Source organism: Carassius carassius, chromosome 35 (assembly GCF_963082965.1).
Source record: "Carassius carassius chromosome 35, fCarCar2.1, whole genome shotgun sequence".
NCBI lineage: Eukaryota > Metazoa > Chordata > Actinopteri > Cypriniformes > Cyprinidae > Carassius > Carassius carassius.
In genome coordinates, this window is record NC_081789.1 from 26,510,803 (window position 1) to 26,530,695 (window position 19,893).

General features: G+C 36.1%; 1 protein-coding gene across 1 annotated transcript in view; it reads left to right on the top strand.

Annotated features, from left to right (window-relative positions):
- The window catches only part of sspo (SCO-spondin), an 88,069-nt gene that overhangs the window by 31,161 nt on the left and 37,015 nt on the right, over positions 1–19,893 (top strand). The window contains exons 40-69 of the mRNA XM_059524213.1: positions 23–136; positions 1,880–2,128; positions 3,730–3,857; positions 4,125–4,266; positions 4,366–4,518; positions 5,225–5,463; positions 5,869–5,890; positions 6,133–6,253; positions 6,405–6,618; positions 6,714–6,855; positions 7,903–8,163; positions 8,258–8,413; positions 9,344–9,490; positions 9,585–9,749; positions 11,017–11,208; positions 11,385–11,507; positions 12,040–12,169; positions 12,267–12,392; positions 12,502–12,593; positions 12,662–12,844; positions 13,947–14,117; positions 14,206–14,458; positions 15,653–15,699; positions 15,805–15,975; positions 17,161–17,295; positions 17,618–17,760; positions 17,863–17,957; positions 18,566–18,615; positions 18,704–18,874; positions 19,654–19,824. Coding sequence (XP_059380196.1) covers positions 23–136; positions 1,880–2,128; positions 3,730–3,857; positions 4,125–4,266; positions 4,366–4,518; positions 5,225–5,463; positions 5,869–5,890; positions 6,133–6,253; positions 6,405–6,618; positions 6,714–6,855; positions 7,903–8,163; positions 8,258–8,413; positions 9,344–9,490; positions 9,585–9,749; positions 11,017–11,208; positions 11,385–11,507; positions 12,040–12,169; positions 12,267–12,392; positions 12,502–12,593; positions 12,662–12,844; positions 13,947–14,117; positions 14,206–14,458; positions 15,653–15,699; positions 15,805–15,975; positions 17,161–17,295; positions 17,618–17,760; positions 17,863–17,957; positions 18,566–18,615; positions 18,704–18,874; positions 19,654–19,824 — 4,506 coding nt within the window. The remainder of the gene's footprint in view (positions 1–22; positions 137–1,879; positions 2,129–3,729; positions 3,858–4,124; positions 4,267–4,365; positions 4,519–5,224; positions 5,464–5,868; positions 5,891–6,132; positions 6,254–6,404; positions 6,619–6,713; positions 6,856–7,902; positions 8,164–8,257; positions 8,414–9,343; positions 9,491–9,584; positions 9,750–11,016; positions 11,209–11,384; positions 11,508–12,039; positions 12,170–12,266; positions 12,393–12,501; positions 12,594–12,661; positions 12,845–13,946; positions 14,118–14,205; positions 14,459–15,652; positions 15,700–15,804; positions 15,976–17,160; positions 17,296–17,617; positions 17,761–17,862; positions 17,958–18,565; positions 18,616–18,703; positions 18,875–19,653; positions 19,825–19,893) is intronic.

Below are 19,893 nucleotides of genomic sequence, written 5' to 3' on the forward strand. Positions count from 1 at the left end.
CAAAAGTGTGTTGTGTTGTCAGGTAACGGCAGCACTATCATGACGACTACACCAATGATCCTGCCAATAACCCTGGGCCCCTCCACTCCACCAGAGGGCCCTCCGACCGTCCCGACGTACCCCCTGCCACCTGCAGGTCCGTTTCATTCAGTGATGCTTACTTAGCAATTTTGTTGCTAAATTTCACACTACCCCGGCAACTTTTTCTTCCAAAAGCAGATAGCAACAAATGTAACGGTTTTTAAATTTTATTTTGCTACTTTTTGCAACTTTTGTTAAGTGACTCAAACAATAAAAAGGCACACATTTTCCATCTTAGTTTCTCAAAAAGAGGAAACTTAAGATGCCTAGCAGTACACATATCGCATAAATTAATTTATTGCTATTTGCATAATTTAGTAAATAATGTAATAACCGTGATTGTTGATCAGTTAGTACAAGAATAATATCTAGAGAAATGGCAAAAGTCATTTTCCAGGACATTATCCATCATCCATTATCCATTGTGACCCTGAACCTCGAAACAAAAAATACAATGCGTAATTTAAAATGCAGGTAAAAACCTGTGAATTCTTATCTTAGAGTGTAGCATACTGACTACTAATGCACCGCTTAAAATTATAATTGTAACGAATGTGTAGTTTTACTTGTTTACGAGCTAATAATAAAAAATAAAAAAAATTTAATCGTGTTCAAAAATGTGTACGTGTTCAATAATTCAATGATGTATATAAAAACATTTATTTATATTTTAACATTATATTATGCATTTATATTATTTTATGAACTAATCTAAATGAACATATACATTAAAAAAAATTTTTACTTACATCTTATGTAGTGACACAATTTTGCGTCGTGCTTTCATAATGACGTTATCACACAGTGGCAACACAATGTCATTTAGCAACTTTTAACAACAAATCGAACTTCTTTTTGCAACTTCCTTGAAAATTAGTTGGCAACACTGGTTTCATTCAAACCTACATTAGTACCAGTGATGCCAACTTAGCAACTTTGTTGCTTCATTTAGCAACTTTTCAGACTACCCTAAGACCTTTTTCTTCCAAAAGCACCAAGCAAAAAATTTAGCTATTTTTAAAATGTATTTGTCCACTTTTTGCAACTTTTGAAGTGAATTTTTTGAAGTGAACTGAATCATACAATAACAAGGAAAATATTTTCCATCTAAATTACACAAATGTAAGTTTTTTTTTCTTCTCACAGGTGCGAGTTATTATCTCACAATTCAGAATTGTGAGTTATAAAGTCAAGTTCTGAGGAAAAACAAGACTGACTTTTTTACAATCATGACTTTATACCTTGAGAAAAAAGCCAAAATTGCAAGTTTATATCACACAATTCTTAGAAAAAGTTAGAACTGTGATGGAAGTCGTCGCAATTATCTTTTTTATTTTTTATCTAGTGGCAGAAACAGACTTCTATAATCGAAAGTTGACTCATGAACAACCATCACAAAACATATAAAAACAGTTGTGGATCGTTCATGTAATGACACAGTATTAAAAATCAAAGATTAACTTTTGAACAGATATTTTTTTGTATAAAAAAATTAAATTAATAATTTCAGTTATTAATTTGCAGCATGAACTACAGTATATCTATGTAAAGAATGTTAATGATTCCTCTCATTTTGCTAAAATAATAAACATTTTCAGAGATTCTGAGAGGGTGATTCAGTAAACTTTTGAGCAGGAAGGTGTGATTTTTAATGCACATGATCCAGAAAACTACTATAAATGCAGTGCTAATTATATAAAGTATTATTCATGTATATTGTATAATAAAAATGTGTTTTATTTTATGTATTTATTTAGTGTCATCTTTTCCATACAGTATTGTGTGTGTTGTTTTATAGATGAGTGTTGGTCGGCTCTGGGCGTTCTCTCGCTCCCCAGCAGCAGCTTCAGCGCCTCGTCCCATCAGCCCGGTCACCCTCCGTCTGCAGGACGTCTGCACGCTCGGGACTCCCACAGTGACCTGCAGGGCTGGAGCCCGGAGCCGGAGGAGTACAGAGAGCTCCCGGCCGGGGCCCCTGAGGAGCACAGACCCTCGTCTCACGGGCCATACCTCCAGATAGACCTGCTCAGACACTTCAACATCACAGGTCACAAACAACAACATACAGTCAGAGTCCCATTAGTTCCACTAGAGTCTTGATTATATTTGAAAATGATATAGTTCACATTCATGAATTTATTTTTACTGTACTTTAGTGACATAACAGTGCTGTGTATTTAAATATTCAATGCATTTAAGTTATAGTCTGCAATATGGTGCTTGCTGTGGCAACAGTCAGTGTTAGGCTTCTGCTAGAGAGTTCAGGATGGTTGCTATGGTGTTGCTATGTGGTCACTAGGTGGTTGCTAGGGTGTCCAGGGTGGTTGTTAAGGTGTTGCTAGGTGGTTATTTGGAGGTTGCTACAGTAGTGTGTTTAGGATGGTTGCTAGGGTGTTGCTATGTGGTTACTAGGCGGTTGCTAGGGTGTTCAGGGTGGCTGCTAGAGTGTTGTTTTGTGGTTACTAGGTGGTTGCTAGGGGATTGCTATGGTAGTTGCTAGGGTGTTGCTATATGGTTAATAGGCGGTTGCTAGGGTGTTCAGGGTGGTTGCTAAGGTGTTGGTAGGTGGTTATTTTGAAGTTGCTACAGTAGGGTGTTTAGGGCGGTTGCTAGGGTGTTGCTATGTGGTAACTAGGAGGTTTAAGGGTGTTAAGGATGGTTGCTAGAGTGTTGCTTTGTGGTTACAAGATGGTTGCAAGGGTGTTCAGGGTATATGCTAGGGTGTTGCTATGGTGGTTGCTAGGGTGGTGCTTTGTGATTACTAGGCAGTTGCAAGGGTGTTCAGGGTGGGTGCTAGGGGATTGCTATGATTGTTACTAGGGTGTTGCTTTGTGGTTAATAGGCAGTTGCTAGGGTGTTCAAGGTGGTTGCTAGGGTGTTGCTTTATGGTTACTAGGAGATTGCTAGGGAGTTACTTGGGTGTTTTGGGTGATTGCTAAGACATTGCTGTGTGGTTGCTAGGATGTTGCTGTGGTGTTACTAGGTGTTTGCCAGGGTGTTCAGGGTTGTTTCTTGGGTTCTGCTATGTGTTTAATAAGAGGATGCTAGTCAGTTACTAGGGTGTTGCTTGGGTTTTTGTGGTGGTTTCTTGAGTGTTTCTTTGTGGTTACTAGGCAGTTGCTAGGGTGTTCAGGTGGTTGCTAGGGTTTTGCTATATTGTTAATAGGAGGTTGCTAGGCAGTTACTAGAAAGTTGCTTTGGAGTCGCTAGCGTTTTGCTAGGGTTATACTATGTGGTTACTAGACAGTTTCTAGGGTGTCCTGGGTGGTTGCTGGGGCTTTGCTGTGTTGTTTCTAGGTTGTGCTGGATGATAACAAGGGAAATGTCAGTCGGTTTGTTAGGATTATCAGGGTGGTTGCTAAGGTGTTGCTGTGGGGTTGCTTGGCAGTTTCTAGAGAATTCTGGATGGATTGCTATGTGATTGATAGGTGTTTATGGGTACTTATTAGGGCATTGGTGTGTGGTTGCTAGGGTGTTGCTAGGCATTTATTAAAGTTCTCTGGGCAGTTGCTAGGTGGTTTCAGCTGTTGCTTTATCTATGTTTTTCAGTTGCTGAAATATGGGTAATCCAAGACCACAACAGTGATGCTTTGCTTTTCATAATAAAGCTAAATAAATTAAATGTGTTGTTTGTTTGATGTGTTGCAGGCGTGTTGACGCAGGGTGGCGGTGTGTTTGACACGTTTGTTTCCAGCTTCTATCTGCAGTTCAGCAGCGACGAACGTCAGTGGTTCACATATAAAGAGCTGATCACAGACGCCAGACCCAAAGCTAAGGTGACACACATTCACCCAGCATCAACAACAGACAAAATCTCATCTAACACTTTGATGTTCGACTTAAACACTACATGCAGCAAAATAAAGACATTGACTCTTTTCTGTTTGCTGCCTTCTCAATGATGGGAAAAAATATTTTGTGTAACTGTATTAAAGTATTTAGAATTTGTACTGCAGTACCCATTTCAACCACTAGTCAATATTATATACTGCACATTTATGAAATAAGTATTTATATTTGGCTTTTCTGGATGTTTCTTCCAGGTGTTTCAGGGAAACCGTGATGACCGCGGCGTAGCTTTGGCTCGTCTGGACCGGATGGTGTCGGCTCGCTTCGTACGAGTTCTGCCTCATGATTTTCAGAATGGAATCTATCTGAGAGTCGAAGTCATGGGCTGTGCTGATGGTATCTTTAGTTTTCCTCTCCATTACATTTCAGGTGTCAGAACAGCAAGTGAACCTCCCTAAAGTCCATCTAAAATTCTCTGACTCTCTTTCCCATCAGAGCATGAGTGGTCAACTCCTCTCCCGCCGATACGTCCCTGTAGAGAGAGCGAGTTCCTCTGCGCTAACGGCCGCTGTGTTCCTGCTGGTCCACAGGGGGCGCTGTGTGACGGGATCAATGACTGTGGCGATGGGACAGATGAGCTCAACTGTGGTGGGTACCAGTGTTACTATCATTAACTGCAACAAAAAATATTATTACAAATCTATGATAAGTTTAATAAAATAATTGCTGAAATAAAAAATAAAAAAAAACAATTTCTCAGCCTTATTTCTTTTAGTTGCCATTTTTATTTACTTTAGTTGCCATAACAAAAAAATTACCAAAATTAAAATGGAAAATAAAAACAAAATATCATTTTTTTTGACAAAAGCATTTTTTTAAATGACAAAACACAACAAAATTACTAAAACTTTATTTAAAAAAAATGAATTTAAAATATTAATAAATAGTATAATGTTATATTATAAATTAAAAGTAGTAGGCATAAACCCAGACCCAATCTGCTGGACAAGCTGGAATATATTCAGGGGATAAAAACAGCATGGATTTAGTGTTTTATAAAACTTAAAAATTATATCATTAATTATTATAATACATTTAATTCCAAAATAAAAAATAAAAAAATTGCATCAGATTTTACATATTGAAATAAGTAAACCGAATACTGCATGTCACTAATGCATTTATTTAAAATGAAAATCGGCATTAAAAATAATGAGAATTACAAAAACTAATTGGAACTTGAAGGAAAAAAAACTCTTTTTAATCCTAAAAATAGTCTTTAGTTTTTCCATGTTTTTTTTTTCTTGCTGAACACTTTATTTTGTTGTCAATGAAATATTTCTTTCATGTTCAGGAAGTCGTCCCGCTCCTACCAGAAGGCCGGTGGTCTGTCCGTCGGGTCAGTTCTCCTGTTTTCCTCCAGGAGGCTGCATTGAGGTGCAGCACCGCTGTGATGGAGTCCCTCACTGTCCTGATGGAGCGGATGAGAGGGACTGCACACACACAAATATCACCCACATCACCCCGACCGCCGCCCCTCTCAGGACACCCAGCAAGAAACCCCTGACCACTCCGAGTGCCCTGACCACCACTGTGAGACTTCACCCATTAACCTGTTGACTAGTATCACAGTTAAAACAAATCTTAGCATGACGTGCCCAACCCATAAGTACAGCCGTATCACTTAAAAATAATTATAATATTAATATTAACACTTATAAAGCTAAATAAGCTTTGTCATAATGCAACATATTTGATATTACATTTATAAAATATTCTTCATTTTCTTTTTTATGTAATATGGCACAAATGGTGTTGCTAGAGCTTAAGTAGTACTATTGTGACTCTGCTCTGCAGAAGAGTGGTTATAGTTGTGTTTTAATGAAATATGTTTTGTTATTAATGTTTATTAGTTGTGTATCAGATACGTAGTAATTGTAATTAATCCTGGACTTCAATTTTAAATGGTTTGACTATTTTTTTCTTTGCATTTCCTAGGAAGGAGGACCTGGTCAGAAAGGTAGGAACTCGTATGATGTTTTTTTTTTTTTATCTCTTTAAATTTGTGTGTATTTTTAGTGATTTTAGTACATCAAAGCTTGATGGGAACTAACTGAGAAATCTTGCCTTGACCACTAGCGAAAACAAAAATTTTTTTTCAAGTAGATTTTCCAGATAAGATTTTTCAAGTAACAAAAAAGTTTTATTTATGGCATTGGTTAACTGTAATAACATGACTCTCACCTGTTTGTCACGCATCAGTTGTCTGTTCTTCTGCTCTGGGATTGGAGGATGGGCGTATCCATTACGGTCAGCTGACCTCGTCCTCATACAGAGAGAATAATCCTGCAGACGCAGGCCGGCTCAACGTCGTACCCAATGTGTGAGCATTATATGATCAATTAAGGTCACAAACATGAATGAATGCTCTAATGAAGAAAATATGACCATCATCTCATCCTGCAAATAAAATAAACAAGATCAAGCACAATGTGTAACCTTTGAGGACACTTGTTTGTTTGGGTTCTTCTCAGGATGGTGATGGAGCCTGGATGGAGTCCGTTACCTGGAGACCCTCATCCGTACTTCCAGGTGGATTTCCTGGAGCCCACGTGGATTTCGGGAGTGGTGACGCAGGGCAGTGAACGCATGTGGGGATACCTGAGCAAATACAGACTAGCCTTCGCTTTGGTGGAGAACCACTTCATCAACTTCACTGAGACTGGAGACAGAGGCTCTCCTCCGAAGGTAATCAGACCCATGAATTAGGACTGAGCTGTGCTGGTTAAAATGAAAGTTAGCTGATTTGGAGCTGATGAAGTGTGTTGTTGTGTCTGTGTCAGATATTTGAGGTGAGGATGGTCAGCCGGACGCCCGTCACACGCTGGTTGGACAGACTGGTCCGAGCTCGGTTTCTCCGGATCATTCCTGTAGAGTTTCGCCACACTTTCTACCTCCGAGTGGAGGTTCTGGGCTGTAGAGGAGGTACTGCTGGGGTTTCTTTTGAGTTTTCATTACATCTCAGAGACCTGCGTGAATCAAGTGACCCGGTCATAATTCATACCACATCAAAAACAACAGAAAAATGGATTTTACATAAAAACTTTGAATCGTATTTTAATGACCATTACTTTTTTTTTTCATTGTTACATTGACATTATCATGACAATTAAACACGTTAAAATCCCAAAAATTACATTGTAATGTTATTTTAGTATTACTGATATACTGGTATATATAGGTATATTTATTTTCATTTCATAGTTATTTATATAGTTAAGTATATTTTGTTGTTTTTCTCTATTGCTCTCTAAATTATCTTTTTTTGTTCCAATTTAAATTTTAAATCGGCAACTTGGTGAAAATAAAATTTTTATTATTATTTTATATATATATATATATATATATATATATATATATATATATATATATATATATATATATATATATATATATATATTTTTTTTTTTTTTTTTTTTTTCTGCTATAGAACATTTATCATGTAAAAAACATTTGTCTTTATGGTGTTAGTTTTAGTTACCGATAATAACCTTGCCATAATACAAAAATGGCATAATAATAATTTTTTTTTTAATTATTATTATTTATGCCATAATAAAAAATAAAAAATCAGAAAATTCTCATGACTTTAATTAAACATTTTCATATATGTTAAATAAATAATAGCAAATGTTAATTAATTCTATGATCTATGCATTCAATTTTTTTTTCAACTGCTTACAAAATCATTACTTGTCACTCAATTTCTGAAACCTGACAATAAACCCCAGAACCACACACTAATTAAACACTAATTAATGTGTGAAGTTCTTAGATTTGTGTGTAAAGTTTTGAAAGCGTGTGTAAGGAGTTGAAAAAATGTAATTAATAAATTATAATCAATGTTAATGGTCCTAGCCTTTTTAGCATTTTCTTTAAGTGTTGTGTGATGCAATGTGTAGCATATGTGATTTTATCCATTATATCAACCTCAGAAGAAAAAAGAGTTATTATTTTCATCGTTCTGATCAGATGAGTTGGTCACACCCATTAGTGAAGTGACCACAGCTCCACCAGGTTTACCAGGATTACAGACCCCCACTGGCAAAACGGGACGTCCGGGTCACTTTAACTACACCTCTGGACGTCCAGGACTTCACACCAAGAGTCCACAGGACGGCAGCCCAGGAGTGGCTCCACCCACACACATCACAACAGCGCCACCTGCTGTCGGTCCGACGGGAGAACCGGGCGTTCATATTCTGACTCCTACACCCTACTTCAACACCACAGGTGTGTGTGTGTGTGTGTGTGTGTGTGTGACACAGCAGGTGCTGGTGTAGAACGATAGTGAAGCTTTCACAATACTGAGATCCATTTCCTACAGGACTCTGGTATACATCCACACCCGCTGATGATGGTTTGCCCAGAATTGTGTGTGTGGAAGGACAGCTCGCCTGCAGGACGTTCGGCTGTGTGGAAGCTGCTCTTGTGTGTGACGGCCGTGAGGACTGTCCCGACGGATCCGATGAAGATCGCTGTGGTAAAAACAAAACATTTATTTCACTAATTACATGCCATCGGTGTTGAGGGAGCTGCATAGAAACTACAGTCAAGCTGCCCTTCTCAAAACATACTAGCTAATTATCTGGAAGTTATTTAAGAGCTTTATCTTTTTAAATAATGAAGTGTCAGAACTGTGATATAATTTCTTTCTGCATGCACAATATTATTGATCTTGCACGAAAACAATGAGGATGTCAATTAAGGTAACAGTATTAGATGCATTTACCAAATATGCAGAAATAAAACATCCTGATTTCTACATACAAGAATCAAGCATCAACAACAGCATTTGACTTAATATACAAATGTGACATTATTTTAGAGCTATTTTATGTAGTGTTATAATATTTATTCATATTTTGAATTAGCTTTCATTTTTTATTTTTTTCAGTTTTCATTTTAATTTAGTTTTAGTAATTTTGTTATGTGCATTTGTAATTTTTGGTAATTTGGGGTTATTTTAATAGTTCATAATTTAAAATATTTTAATGTATTTTTTTTTTTTAAATTTAGTAATTCAGCATAAACCTATTTTAGTTCTTTGCCATGACAACATTTCTAAAACAAAAACAAATATTTGCTTTATTTATCATTTATTGTTACATTGTTTATTTTTTTACATTTTACTTTTTGTAATGCACTTTAATTTAATTTAATTTATTTTAAATTTTACTTTTTACTTTTTCTAATGCACTTTTTTTATTTTATTTTATTTTATTTTATTTTATTATTAATCAACTAGTAAAGGACAAGCTGAAAATGTGTCTACTAAATGAATACATGTGTTATTTTTAATAGTGTTGACTCGCCTAACACATGTTAAACCACTTATTTAACATGTGTTTAACATAGTTAAGACCATTTATAATATTATTTAAACATGAATCAGAATAATCTCTGTCCTCAGGGTCCGTCACTCCCTCACAGCGCCCCCTGGTGCCCAAACTCTGCTCCTCCAAACAGTTCAGCTGCTGGAGCGGAGAGTGTGTGAGTTTGGATAAGAGATGTGACCTGCGCAGAGACTGTGCTGACGGCTCGGACGAGAACGACTGCTGTGAGTCCAGAAACACACATCTCAGATGTTTCTCTGTGAGCTGATCTCAGGTCAGGTGCATTGTGGGATTGAGAGGTGTGTTTGTGTCCTGCAGTCAACTGTGTTCTGTCTCCCTGGACGTCCTGGAGTCAGTGCAGTGTGTCATGTGGTCTGGGGTCACTTTTCCGTCAGAGGAGCATCCTGAGAGACGCCCGGCCGGGTGGATCCTGCGGCGGCGCTCAGTTCGACAGCCGAGCGTGTTTCCTGCAGGCCTGTCCTGGTACAAACATCTTTCTGCATTAATACTCATAATGCATTCAAATCCTGCATACTGTTTTTGCAGTAAAAAAAAAAATATTTTGCATATAAAAAAATATTGCATATATACATGTGAAATATATATTTGAATATGTAATTACAGTATTTTTCAGACTATAAGTCACTGTATAAGTCACATCAGTCCAAAAATACGTCATGATGAGGAAAAAAAACATATATAAGTCGCACTGGACTATAAGTTGCATTTATTTAGAACCAAGAACCAAGAGAAAACATTACCGTTTACAGCCACGAGAGGGCGCTCTATGTCTTCAGTGTAGTCTACAGGAGCACTGAGCAGCATAGAGCGCCCTCTCGCGGCTGGAGATGGTAATGTTTTCTCTTGGTTCATTTCTCTCGGTTCATGTCAAATTAATTTTGATAAATAAGTCGCACCTGACTATAAGTCGCAGGACCAGCCAAACTATGAAAAAAAGTGTGACTTATAGTCCGGAAAATACGGTATATGAAGTGAATTAAAACAAATAATCTGAGAATTGCCATAGTTAACATAATTAAATATTGAAATTAATTTAATTTAATTAAACTCCTTTGAACTTGTAACTGAAAAACAATCATAATTTATGTTACCAAGGAATTTTTATATTAATTTGACTTACAAAAGCCATGGAATTTTAGATGCTGCAGCATCAATATGCAAAGTAAAATGTGGACTTGTGTAATTGTGAAAATGTGTAATTATTTTTTTTCATTTTTAAAAATATTTTTTATTTACGTTTTTTTTAATAGTTGAATTGTTGTGTGTGTTTGTGCATTCATGTGCATCACTAAAACTAAGTTCTAAAAGTGTATGAGAAATATGGGAAAGAGGCTACATATATTATATTAATATATTATTATTATAAGTTATACATACCTCTTCCAGGTATGTAATAACAATAAATAAAAGTTCTAGTAATATGAATAATAATATACATGTTAAATTATAGTCTTTTCAAAATGAAATCATTTTAAATATTTTAAGAATATTTAATAGATTTTTTTGGTCTTACATTAATTATTATTTTTATAATTATTTAAAAAAAAAAATTATTTTGACAGTCTTATCCCATTTTTGTTTTCATCTCATCAAATGCGATTTTTTTTTACCTCTTCCGAGTCCAAACTGAGCTGAAAGTGCTGATATCTCTAGAAACCTCCCTTAAACACAGTAAAATCACTGTAACACACAGATTCAAAGCTCACTGTTTTCTCTGATGGATTCTCAGTGGACGGTCAGTGGTCGGAGTGGACGCAGTGGTCCGGTTGTGACGTCCCTTGTGGTGGAGGACTGATGGTGAGGAACAGGACCTGCTCGAATCCTCCACCCAAAAACAGTGGGAAAGACTGTGAGGGGCTGGTCAGACAAACACAGACGTGTAACACACAGACCTGCGGACCGGACACAGACACACAGAGCGGTCAGCAATGCTACGCTTCTCATATTCACATGCTGCACGCTGGTTTAAAAAGCATGCGTTATTGTTGCATGAAGTTAAATCTTGCTATAGTGCAACAATAGACATTTAGCCAGTTTGTGCAGACTATTATCTGTAGTTTATTGCATGCTCTTGCTGAATGAGATAGTTTGCTGCAGGCTGCACCGGAGGAATGATCCTGGTGGAGGAGTTCGATTGTTTGGCTGGAAAAACTGAGCCGTGTCCTGTGACCTGCTCTGACCTTCATTCAGAGAGGAACTGCACCTTAAACTGCACTACAGGTACAACCTCAGCCCTGTTTCAAAGCTGTTAATAGATGAAAATCATTGATTACAATCAATCAGTTTTTTAGATTTGATACATTGTCCTCTAGTATTGTATCTCAAATGATTTATATATTGATGTAAATTATCAATACAGATATGCAGATATAGTATAAATAAATATATATATATATATATTACATTTTAATATTGTGTTTTATTTTAATAATAAATATTATAGTGATAATAATAAATATATATTATAGTGTATAGAAATATAGTCATTTGAAAAGGAGATTATTATTATTATGAATAATTATTACAATTTATTTCATTAAATATATTATTTTGATACAAATAAATAATTAAATGCAATAATAATAATTTGTTATTTTGATATTTATTAAATAATTTAAATTGTATTATTTTAATAATGATAATAAATAATGAATACGATTTCCTATTTAAATAATATTTAATAATCTATTTAAATTCGGGATTTTAAAAATAATAAAAATGTGATTTATCATGTATATGTATTGTTGGTCAGGCTGTCGTTGTCCTCATGGGCTCTTCCTGCGAGAGGGCCGTTGTGTCAGTGTCAGTCAATGTGAGTGTTTATGGCGGGGTTCGCTCGTCCAGCCTGGACAGGAAGTCAGTAACAGCAGCTGCAGCACATGGTCAGTCGATTCATTTGATTGTTGAGCTGTTCTTCTGATGATCTGGCAGTGTTTGATGCTGTAAATGCATGTCGTGATGTTTTATCCAATCACACAGTGTGTGTAAAGAAGGCCGTGTCACCTGTGATGAATCCAGCTGTGTCGCTCGCTGTGATTGGTCGGCCTGGTCTTCATGGACGTCATGTGACAGCAGCTGTGGGACAGGAGTACAGCACCGCTACAGGTGAACTGACTGGTTTATGTTTTTTATGCATGTAAAAACCAGCAGGAAAACATGCTTAATCACATTGAAAAAGCCATTTTTATTGACATTTTGAATGATTGTGCACCAGATCTCCTCTGAGTCCAGTGGGAGCAGTGAATGTGGAGCCGTGTGAAGGAGACTCGACTGAAGCCCGTCGGTGCTTCACATCCTGCTCGGAGGGTAACTCAGATCGAACTGTTAGTGTATAAGACTGGTGTTAGAGCAGATGATGACGGTGAGGTGTGCAGGTCCTGAGGGAGTGTCGTGGAGCGAGTGGACGCTGTGGTCCGAGTGCAGTAAGACGTGTTTTCATCACGTGGACGCCGTGGGACTGAGGCGGCGCTTCAGGAGCTGTAACCACACACTCACTGAAGCCTCCTGTGGAGGAGACGCAGAAGAACACGAGCCGTGCAACACCATCCACTGCCCTGGTACATTTCAAACACTTCATTATAGCATTGGAAACGAGATCTCGTTTTCCTGCTCATTTGCTCTTAGTTGCAAAGATGCATGCAATTCAATATTGTACAGCGCTTTTTGCAATACAAATCATTGCAGAGCAGCTTTACAGAAAGTGTAAGTTTCTATATTAAAGTTTCTACATTATGTTTAGCAGTAGCTTATCAGTGGTGATTATGTCAAGTTGATGTCCATATTGCAGAAATGTACAATAAAAGTTTCATACAGCTTTTGATAAGTTGACGTTTCACCATATCACAATTTTATCTTTCAAATTTAAATGATAAATTAATACTAAATTGATTTTTAAAAAAAAGTTGATAAAGTCAACAGTAAAGGGAAATGATATCAATTTTATGTTAACTTAAGTAAACCTAAAATAAACCCTAAAATGAAATATACTTGTATAATATGTAAGCTTATTATTAACAGTTATTATTATTATTATTTATTAACAGTTAGCTTTCAAAGCAACATTTCCAATTTTCATTGAAGCACCATAAAAGATCATAAAATTAAATGAAATCCAAATAAAAAAATTAAAATAACTAACAAAAATGACAAAAGCACATAGCAAAGTTGATAAAAATGTTACAAAAATTAAAATGAAAGCTAAACTTAAACTGAAATTAAAATAAATTAAATGTAAACAGAAGTATAAAAAACTTATAAAAATTACTAAAACTACAAATTTACCGTAAATTCAAATGAAAACTGTCCTAAAACTAAAGCTAAAATAAAAATAAATTAGACCTAATTAAGGGATAATTAAAAAACTAAAAATGACCAACACATAAATATAAAAAGATATAAAATTAAAACAAAAATTGTGTAGTATAAAAAACATAAAGATAAATGCTAATTCACATTAAGAAATTATAAAAATAAAATATTTTAAAAAATTATTAGATTAATAAAATATAATACAAAAAAAAATCCAAACAAAGAAAAGAAAAATCTTATAAAAAATAAAATAATTTAATTCTTTATTACAGTGGAAACAAATACAAAATGTAATTAATCTCCAAAAAACAAATCCCTATTTTTGTCCGTGTGTCTGTGGTGTGTCACTAGTGCACGGCGGCTGGTCGTCCTGGTCGAGCTGGTCTGTGTGTTCATCTGAGTGTGACTCTGGTGTTCAGACGAGAGAGCGCTTCTGTAGTTCTCCTCCGCCGCTGTACGAAGGCCTCGGCTGTCCCGGGCCGCACATACAGACACGAGACTGCAACGTCCAGCCCTGCTCTGGTACATCACGCTGTTAAACCTGCTGGAACTTCTCCATAGCTTCTGCTGATGTGCATGTTTGACTGGTGTGTGTGTGTGTGTGCTGCAGGTGTGTGTCCAGAGGGCATGAGCTTCCTGTCTAAGGCTCAGTGCGAGGCTCAGGGCGGTGCGTGTCCACGAGTGTGTCTGGACGCCACGGCGGATGTGGAGTGTGCCACCGAGTGTTATGATGGCTGTTACTGTTCTCCTGGTTTCTATCTGTTCAATAACACCTGTGTGCCTCTCCACCGCTGCCCGTGTTACCATGAGGGGGCGCTGTACATGCAGGGAGACAGCGTGCCCAACGACAGCTGTAACAACTGGTAACCTACTCTAAATTAATATTGTTAGTCATCAAGGATGCATTAAATTGATCAAAAGTCACATTTATAATGTTACAGATGATTGCTGTTTCAAATAAATGCTGTAAATCTGTGAATCCTGAAAAATAAAATGCATCATAGTTTCCACTAAAATATTGTGCAGCGCGACTGTTTTTAACATTGAAAATAATCAGAAATGTTTCTTGAGCAGTAAATCATCATATTATACTGATTTCTGAAGATCATGTGACACTGAAGACTGGAATAATGATGCTGAAAATACAGCTGTGCATCACAGAAATAAATTACACTTTAACACAGATTCAGATAGAAAACACTTATTTTTAATTGTAATAATATTTTAGAATTAATACTGGATTTTTGGTAATAATATTTTATCAATGCAATATGTGACCCTGGACAACACAACCAGTCATAGGGGTAAACTTTTTTAAATTGAGGTTTATGCATCATCTGAAAGCTGAATAAATCATCTCTTCATTGATGTGTGGTTTGTTAGGAGGACAGTATTTGTCTGAGATACAACTATTTGAAAATCTGGAATCTGAGGGAGCAAAAAAATCTAAATATTGAGAAAATCATCTTTAAAGTTGTCCAAATGAAGTTCTTAACAATGCATATTATTAATCAAAAATTAACTTTTGATATATTCACAGTGGTAAATTTACAAAATATTGTCATGGAACATGATTTTTACTTCATATCCTAATGATTTTTGGCATAAAAGAAAAATGGAAATTTTGACGCATACAATTTATTTTTGGCTATTGCTACTAATATACCCCAGAGACTCAAGACCAGGGTCACAAATGATAAATGCAGCCTTGTTGTGCAAAAACTCACTTTTTTTTTACCTTTGACCCTTGTTTTCAACAAGATTTGTCTCATTTTGAATGCTTAAATATTCACTTAAATATTCAATGCTTTTTTACAACTCAAATTTTCCATATATTTAAGATAAGAAAAATGCATATATTTTTAAAAGGGTCTTGAATGAATGATAGTGTAATACTACATGATACTGCTCTAATATTACAGTAACATGTCAACAGCCCTTGAGATTTTTCAATGTTGTCAAGTTATATGATAATGATTAACATGATAAAGCGTTTATCACTTTTCGTGTGACATATATTTGTTGATGTGGTCTGACAGTCTTGTGTTTGCTCACAGCACGTGTGTTAATGGAGAGATGCAGTGTGGAACAGCGCCCTGCCCTGGTGAGGATCACTCATTACACCCTCTGCACCAGCTTCTGTTTTCATCTGCCTCTGCTGGTTGGGAAGAGTTTTCCCATCTCCTTCTATTCCTTCTCATCTCTGCAGTGGATTGTGGGTGGAGTGAGTGGACGGGCTGGAGTGCATGCAGTCGCACATGTGACGTGGGCATCAGACGCCGCTATCGTTCAGGAACCAATCCAGCGCCGGCGTTTGGTGGCCGTGTCTGTGAGGGCGAGCGCATCGGACTGGACACATGCAGCATTACACCTTGTTTCGGTACACTGACCCCAAAGACTGTCTGTGATTAAGAGTTTAATGCAGGTCAATAACATAATAAGAGCTTTAATGGAACACAGCAAATCACAAGTAGACACACAAATATATTTGCAATAAAAAAATAAAAAATAAATTTATTTTATTGCAAATATATCTGTTTGTGTCTAATTGTATATTGCTGTTGGCCATTAAAGCTTTTATTATGTTATTGACCTGCGTTGATATATATATTATATACAGTTCATATTATATATATTATTACATTATATATATTATATATATATATATATATATATATATATATATATATATATATATATATATATATATATATATATATTAGTTGATTAACTAATAAACTAATAAACGATTAACTAAATAAAATAAATAACAGTTGAAAACTTTTATGGACATATTTAAAAAAATAATTATTGACAAAAGCAACAAATTTACAAAAACTTAAACTTATTTAAAAAAATAAAACATACTGTAGAAAATGTTAAATTGAAAAATATTAACTATATTAACTATATTGAGCTAAAAAAGTTTTGTTCGATTTTAAAATGTACACATCAATTTTGATGTAGCATATATCTAACAATAACATACATGATATTTATGCATTCAAATGCAAAAAAAAAATACAATTTCAAAAGCCAGAACAAAATGTAAACTGTATATAAAATAACATGTATAGTTTAAATTAAATTATAAATTGTGTATATGTTACTAAGTAATAATAATAATAAAAATATAAAAAAAAAAAATATATATATAGATAGATAGATAGATAGATAGATAGATAGATAGATAGATAGATAGATAGATATAAAATAATGAAAAAATGCATGAATAAATAGAAAAGCTATGTGTGAAGGCCTGTTAGGTGCCATTAGGTATTTTAATGCATTTAATAAAGTGCAAAACTGTTTGTGTTTGGATGAATGCGAATGATGCAAATATTGCAGGGTGAAGCCACACCTTACATTTACATTTATTCATTTTGCAGACACCTTTATCAAAAGTGACTTACAATTGGGGTACACATGAATAATGAATAACTGTGAGGCGAAATATGGTTCAGACCACTCAAGGCCTTTAAAACAGAAAATCATGAACCTGTATCCAGGAGGTCTGACCCTGTGAAGTGACTGTGCTTGTGATCGTTGTGTTCTGTGTGTGCAGGAGTGAAGGGGCCGTGGAGCCCATGGTCCGAGTGTTCGGTCCCCTGCGGAGGAGGATACAGGAGCAGAACAAGAGGTCCGGTCAGGACTCACGGGACGCCTCAGCAATTCAGCGCCTGTAACCTCCAGCCCTGCGGTCAGTGACCCAGTGTGTGTGTGTGTGTGTGTGTGTGTGTGTGTGTGTGTGTGTGTGTGTGTGAGAGAGAGAGAGAGAGAGCTGAGCCATGGAACCTCATCATTCCTGTGTGTGTTTGTGTGTGTGTGTGTGTGTGTGTGTGTGTGTGTTTGTGTGTGTGTGTGTGTGTGTGTGTGTGTGTGTGAGAGAGAGAGAGAGCTGAGCCATGGAACCTCATCATTCCTGTGTGTGTTTGTGTGCGTGTGTGTGTGTGTGTGTGTGTGTGTGTGTGTGTGTGTGTGTGTGTGTGTGTGTGTGTGTGTGTGTGTGTGTGTGATCTTAGGGAATGGAAGCGCTTGCACAAACGGTCAGGAGTGGGTCTCGTGTGTGAGAGAGGAGCTGCTGTGCTCAGATTTAGGGACGGAAGTCCAGAGAAACACCAGCTGTCTGCCCGGGTGCCAGTGTCCCGACGGATCAGCCCTACAGGTGTGTGTGTGTGTGTGTGTGTGTGTGTGTGTGTATCTGATTATGTCTTTGAAGAGTCTGTGAGTGTGTATCTGTCATTTGTTGTGTGTGTATGTATTTTAGGATGGCGAGTGTGTGTCTCTGTCGCTCTGTCGCTGTCATGCTGATGGAGAGCAGCACAAACCCGGAGCCACAGTCACCAAAAACTGCAACAACTGGTAACAACATACCACAACTATAGATTCACTTTTTTAAATTAATTTTAATAAACCTTAAAATCACTGAAAACACAAGCAATATATTTAATTATAATTTTAACAAGCATTTACAAGTAATGCCTTTATGAATATATAAGTATTTCTTAAAATGTAAAATATATTTAATCAGTAGAATAACTTACTGAAAAACTTTAAAAACTTTGAAAACATAAGCAATATAATTTTATTCTATAATATTATTCTTTCTTAATAATTAATTATTTTAATGCATTTAATAGTAACACATAAGAATGCATCTAATATATATTTTAGTTAAAGTTTTCAATTATTATTACTATTTTATTATTTAACAGTTGTACATATATGAATGTGTTTTTATAAATAAAAATAAAAAATTTATATTGTATAAATAGATAAAATACCTTCTTTAAAAAAACAATATGTTTTATATTTTTTCAAATATATACTATTATTAATATTAATATTATTTTTATAAATAACATTATTATTTTTTATAATACTAATAATTATTTTTAATTAAACATTGAATGAAATTGCATATGATATGAAGCAGTGTTATTGATTCAGGATGTATTTTCTTTCTGCAGCACGTGTGAATCAGGAAAGCTGGTGAACTGTCTGAGTGTGGAGTGTGACGGTGAGAGGGTTAGAGACGCTCTGGTGTTGGTCGTAACACACTCTCTGATGTGTGTGTGAGACTCTGTGTGTGTGTGTGTGTGTTTCAGTGGACGGCGGCTGGTCGTCCTGGACTCCGTGGAGTGTGTGTTCTGTGACATGTGGCGCTGGTCTGCAGTCACACTATCGCTTCTGTTCGGATCCGGAGCGAGCTGGGAACGGATTGCCCTGTGTGGGACCGGACCGAGAGGACCGAGTGTGTGCTTCATCACCCTGCAGCCGTGAGTGAGAGATAGACCTTCAACATTCCTCACATTATCAGTTTATTGGCTATAGTTTAGAAAATGGTAATACAATATGAGAAGAACTCAGAGTTAAACTGTGTCGGAACAAACTCATCTTGATAATGTCAGATAACTTTGATAGAAAGGTATTTACATTCACATTTAGTCATTCAGCAGACCCTTACCCATGAGGAAAACAGAAGCAGTCAAAACTAATAAAAGAGCAGCAATAAGGCATGTCATGATTCGGTTGAATAGCTGTCAGCTGTTAAATTTAAGAACACAGTTAGATCATTTTGTTCCGTTTGTGGTGTAAAAAGATTGCATTAGCAATTAAAGAAAAACAATTCAGGTCAAAGAGTCTAAATCATTTTTGATCCCAAATTTGTATCCGTTTCTTAGGTAGTCCACTGTATGATGAATTTTTTGGATATAATATGTCACTGTTTACTTCATTTAGCTGTCCTCACTTACATAAATGAACTATATGTCCTTTGCACACTAGAAAAAAAGTATTATAATAATTTAATAATAATATAATATAATATATTATGATATTTATTAAAATCACATAAATTAATTTTATTTTTATATATATATATATATATATATATATATATACATACACACACACACACACACACACACATACATACACAGATGCAACAAAAACTATAAGAGTATAAATCAAAACAAACAACGCAGTGATTTGCTAGAGCATGAAGGAGTGCTCTAAACGTCGGGTTGTGTGTGTGTGTGTGTGTGTGTGTGTGCAGGAGACGGAGGCTGGAGTGACTGGGCGTCCTGGACAGACTGCAGTAAGTCGTGTGGTGGAGGAGTGAGGAGCCATAGACGGGACTGTGACCGGCCCTACAGAGGAGGAGACGGAGACTACTGTGAAGGACTGGGAACAGAAGTCATCCTGTGTAACACACACCACTGTCCAGGTGTGTGTGTGTGTGTGTGTGTGTGTGTGAGAGAGAGAGAGAGAGAGAGTGTGTGCATGTGTGTGTGTG